This window comes from Stegastes partitus, unplaced genomic scaffold (assembly GCF_000690725.1).
Source record: "Stegastes partitus isolate 25-593 unplaced genomic scaffold, Stegastes_partitus-1.0.2 Scaffold1351, whole genome shotgun sequence".
Taxonomy (NCBI): Eukaryota; Metazoa; Chordata; class Actinopteri; family Pomacentridae; genus Stegastes; species Stegastes partitus.
This window is the reverse complement of record NW_007579082.1, coordinates 1-5126: the sequence shown is the minus strand read 5'-3', so window position 1 is coordinate 5126 and position 5126 is coordinate 1. Positions and strand designations below refer to the sequence as shown.

The following is a 5126-nucleotide window of genomic DNA, read 5'->3' as shown; positions in this document are numbered from 1 at the left end:
CCTTTTCTGTGTAATTTCTGATGTTGCCAACGTTTTACCCACAAGACTAATATACTGTTTGTCTACTGATGTTGTCCTCAATCCCTGAACAGTATGAAACATGTTCAGTGCCAGCTGACATGACAAAAATTGCTGTATGCCCAATTGAAACAATTCCTGAAGACTTTTCTACATTTTTCTCTCATATATGTCAAAGTTTCTTTATCTTCTTCTTTTAGCGGTTGGCAAACAATTGGTTTTGTTACTGGCTTGTGACAATACTACAGAACTTAGTTTATTTGCTCTACAGTACTGAATGGAGGCAAGTCTAATTATCTTTATTTTGAATTTTTTGCAACATTTTAAAAGTTTGCTTCCAATTTGCTTGAAAATAAAATGGAAACACGGCTTTTGTGTTACATTTGCTTCTCTTGTTGCATTGTGAGGGTTTTTTACACTTATTGTCAGTCCTTGCTGGGCAGAGTGTTGGAAACAGTGGGACAGAAACAGAAGTGAAATCACTGGCTTTTTGCCACAGCTGGCAAACAAACTCGGCCATGTTTTGAAGATGGATCTGGCTCTGCAGTTTGTCCTGAGCTCATGAATGTGAATGCTTGGACAGTGTGTTGTTTGGAAAAGGGAAGGGAGGGGTCCCGTTACACGAGAATAATTTAAGGCTTGCAATATTTCATTTAATCCTTCCTTGTCGTTTTTTTTTTTTTTTTTTAAATAATTAGCGATGTATCCTATAAAAGTATTACAGTAAAAGAGTCATGCTACACAACTATTTTGTTCTCTGGATGCCACTTGGCCTGATTAGTCCACTCCTCCTGGACAGACCCTTCTTTTCTAAACTTTAAGTCAGTTTAGTGTGTTATTAATGCTACATCCCTTTAATTTATAACCTACAAACTCTCCATCCACATCCGTCTGCTTTCTCTCCACCCTTCTGTCTTCTGTCCAGAGATCATGGTGGCTCAGGCTAGGTCCTTTAACACCACTGCTCCTTTTTCAGACCTTACTTGGGGCCAAGTAACCCTCCGCTGCCCTCCTTGGTGCTCCCACTTCGGCCCCAGCAGCCTGCAGCAATGCTCATACTCCGCTGGGTTGCTGCGGCGATGCCTCGTTCCCGCTCCATTTCACACTGGCTCAGCGTGCGCTCAGTCCGGCCCGGCAGGTTGGGGGAGCCAGACCCCGACCCTCCGGGTTGCTGAGATGCAGAGATGGTGCGAAATATGTGGTTGCGTTTGCGGAGGAAGTCCCCTCCAGCTGCACCCAGGCCAAAGCTGCCCTTCCGGAGGACCATGCGGGTGCTGGCAGACTTGGCAGGCCGAGACCTCTGGTTGTACTCCAGCTGGGAGAGGTGCGAGGCGTAGCCATCCGGGATGAACTGGAACAGAAGTTACATTTTAATTATGGACAGACAGAACACCCCCTGACAGAGCAGCAACTGTAAGCTGTTACAGTACAATTTGCTGATTGCAAGCTACACTCACAACTTGCAAACTAAAATTAATTCAAATACAACCCTCATTCCACCATCAGGCCATTTTTTGAATTTTTTGGATGGATAATATTTGGCATGTTACTACATATTGAATAAATTTTGGCAAGGTGTGTATTGTAAGAGGATTGTGAAATTTCAACCTCAGTTCCCATAATACAACACTGATATCATGTGTACACAAAAAAGCTACACTTAGGATCTTAAGGACAAAAATCTCCTTGCTAACAAGCATTACAACTTCCATTTTTGATCCCCTTTCCATTACAGCAATAAATCATGCTTTTTGTGTTAATAGGTTTCTGTTCTGAATATTTGCCTTGAAATTGTCATTTTGGATCATCCAAAATAATTTTCTACCTGCCTCTTATTATATGGAAATTAATTATTTTTGTGTACATGTTGCTTAAAAAATAACAACAAAAAACAGTGACAGTTATGTTTTTTAAAAAAAAAACAACAGGTTTTTGAAGAGTTAAGCTACTGAAAATCAATGAATATTTTCTAGTTCTGATCGTTATGATCACGACTGATGTTGGTAACAAATCTTACTCAGTAAAAATAGAAGATAATATTAATATACAACAGTTGTATGGGAGTTGTTTTGACCAGGACATTTTCGTTTTGATGTAGTTTGGTCTATAAAATGTAATGAAACAGTGAAAATACAGATCAAGATTAAAAATATTTAAATTTATCTGCAACCCAGAAATATTCCGTTTACCAGCTGGAATCCAAATATTTAGAATTTTTTTTCTTTTAAAATGATTTAAAAAGGTAATTACTTTAATAGTTGACAAATAATTGGTTAATTATCACCATAGACACTGCACAGAACACTAATGTGGTGTGACGGTCTGATGGGTTGTGCTGCAGTACGAAGGGATTTTAATATACAGATTTAATTCATACCTGACACTGGTGCTGCATCTTCTTTGTGGACCTCCCCACTATGTAGATATGAGAGGGAGGCAGGCCGATGGATGTGTACACAGAGATGTCCTTGGTAGAGCCGTAAGCCGCAAAGATCCTCGTGTGAGCCTGGTCAAAACAGACAGGTCAGTATTTAACATCTGAAAAGAATCTGTTGCAGACTCACACTGGCCTCTCTTACCTCGCTGATTAGGGATTTGAGGAAGTTGGCCTTGTGTCGAAGTGGGTCATGAACCAACCCGTCGCAGAAGGAGACAATGCCATGAGGAAAATTATGCTGAGAGAGCCAGGCCACCACACGCTGCTTCTGCATGTCTGGACGACCCGTTACATACACTATCAGGTAACCCAAGTCCTGCCAGTACCTGCAGACGGTAATGAGTGAAATCAGCAAAGTGTTCAGGCAGAGCAGAGTCACATTTGGAATTAATTCACTGGCATCCGCTGTTTTATTTAAACATTTTTGGTTTCAGCTATTGCCTTTGAGAGATGCAGGGAAGGTGACAGATGGTTTTGGCATGTGTGGTTCCAACCGTGAAGCCCAGAGGTGTGATGAGCAACACTAAATCAGTATTGCTACCGCAACATCACACACAACTGCAGACACACAAAGTGGAACCATCAGTAGTTGTTCAGCAGGACAATGAGCCAAAACACCTCCAGGCTTTGTGAGGGCTGGTTGACCAAGAAGCAGAGTGATGCAGTGCTGCAACACATGACGTGGCCTCCACCTAAACCCAGCTGAGATGGTTTGAGATGAGTTGTATAAAAATAAAATTAAAAATATAAAAATAAAAAATCTTTGGATGAGTAGTTGTCCAAACTTTTAATTTTAACTTACAACCTCTATGTGTATCTATTACACTGTATACAGTTCTATACAAAGTATTTACTGCCCTTGAAAGTTTACCCCTTTTATTGCTTTTAAACAGTGAACCATATTAACAACCCTGTTTAAAGTGACTCACCTAATCCAACACAGGTATAGCCAATTGGTGGTAGATGTCACTCATTAGTGAAAAGATCATCTAAATGCAGTTAATGTGTCCTAAGTGACTATAATGCAAAGACACCTGTATCTGGAATGTCCAGTCACTGGTGAATCAGTTTTCCTGACTATAATCACACCACTAAGGCAAAAGAACACTCCAAGCATGTTCTGTGAATTTATTAGGTTAGATTATTAAAAAGTATAGGTCAGGGAATGGATACAAAAATATCTCCAAGTCACTGCATATCCCTTGGAGTACAGTTAAATCCATTGTTAAGAAATGGAAGGAAAATGTGTAAGTCTGCCTAGAACCAAAAAGTCAGATAATTAAATATGATTCAATGGTGAAAAGCAATGACAGAGGAAAACGCCCATGGTGGGTGAATACTTACTTAATATACCCACTGTATGATATTGCAGAGAGGGCATAAAGAATGAGGTGGTATTATTCTTACCTCACGACATCTACAGCTCCAGCTCGAACCTTTGGATCGCTTCCCATTATAGACACACTGGCAGCAAACGACCCATCAATACTAAATACCACAAACTCAGTTCCTCTTGGTATAATAGTAAGATAGCTGTCTGCAAATGTGTGGTCACCCCTGTGAGAGCAGGCAGAGATAGAAAGGAATGGTGATTATTATAATAATTAAATATTTACTTTTTTGAAGTTGTAAAAAAGACTGTATACCTGACCACCATTTTGACAGGATACACCCCAATACCCAGCCGTCTGCTCTCAGGGATTACATAAGAGATGCGTCCACTGTTGTTAGTGAGCTCTGTGTCAAAGTACACCCACTCTCCAGAGGGAGGCTGGGTCATGATGTGGATGTCGATCTGCAGGAAATAGGGGAAAAAACAACAACATAAGAATATTAAAATATGGTACAAATAGGGTTCTGCATGCATCTTCCTGCAAAACGCAGCTGAAACAAGTTTCTCAGCTTGTGAATAGCAAACTGTCACAGTTCCAAGAAGGGGGGCAGGCACACACTGCTTCTTTCAGAGCTTTTTATTATGCAAACAGACTACATAAACATTCAAGTATTGGTATTAAAAAAAATATTAGACAATAGATGCAAAGGTGGGAGTTGCCACACTTCACACACCATGTCAGAAAAAAGGAAAGCAGGCATGTCTACAGAGACACAGGTACAAAACGTATCAAAAAAATATAGGAACACACTGCTGCCAAAGGTGACAAATCAATCAATTCTTTAATTTTAGAAGGGAAACATCTTCTAATAGAGAGAAATAAACTTCTCTTAAAGTTAGGGAGAGGGTGCAGCAGTACAGTTGTATGTGTCTGTCCAGTTGACAACTTAGAGAAAACAAACTTTTTGGGGGGTTCCTCACAGCCGTCCTTTACCTTCTCTCCTGTGAGGGTCACCATGTCCAGCGGACCATACATGAAGCGTCCTGTCACTGTCTGTGCGCCGTCCTCCGTGAATACAGCATCATTCACACGATGGTTAGCTGTCACATTCTGAGAGAAAGGAGACCAACAAGAAATAATTTTCACTTGATGATAAAACGCTGCAAATTGTTTACTCTGCAGTGAAAAAGCATAAAACAAGCTGTCACAACTCTGAGGCCATAAATGAACACTGTGTTGTGTAAATCAAAGACACGTTGGAGAATTTAGAAACACAATAAATCTCTTTGTCTCCATCATGTTTTTATTTCTCCCTTACTGGTAATAGACAGTAAATA

At 40.3% G+C, this 5126-nt stretch overlaps 1 protein-coding gene across 1 annotated transcript; it reads right to left on the bottom strand.

Moving 5' to 3' along the window:
• Nucleotides 1–707: 707 nt before the first annotated feature.
• On the bottom strand, nt 708–4899 carry LOC103369941 (membrane-associated phosphatidylinositol transfer protein 2-like; the record flags this gene model as incomplete). The annotated part of the gene is made up of 6 exons (XM_008298801.1): nt 708–1369; nt 2396–2524; nt 2598–2781; nt 3863–4012; nt 4102–4250; nt 4783–4899. Coding segments are annotated over 6 exons (1101 nt in total), but the record flags the coding sequence as incomplete, so codon positions are not given.
• Nucleotides 4900–5126: the final 227 nt, after the last annotated feature.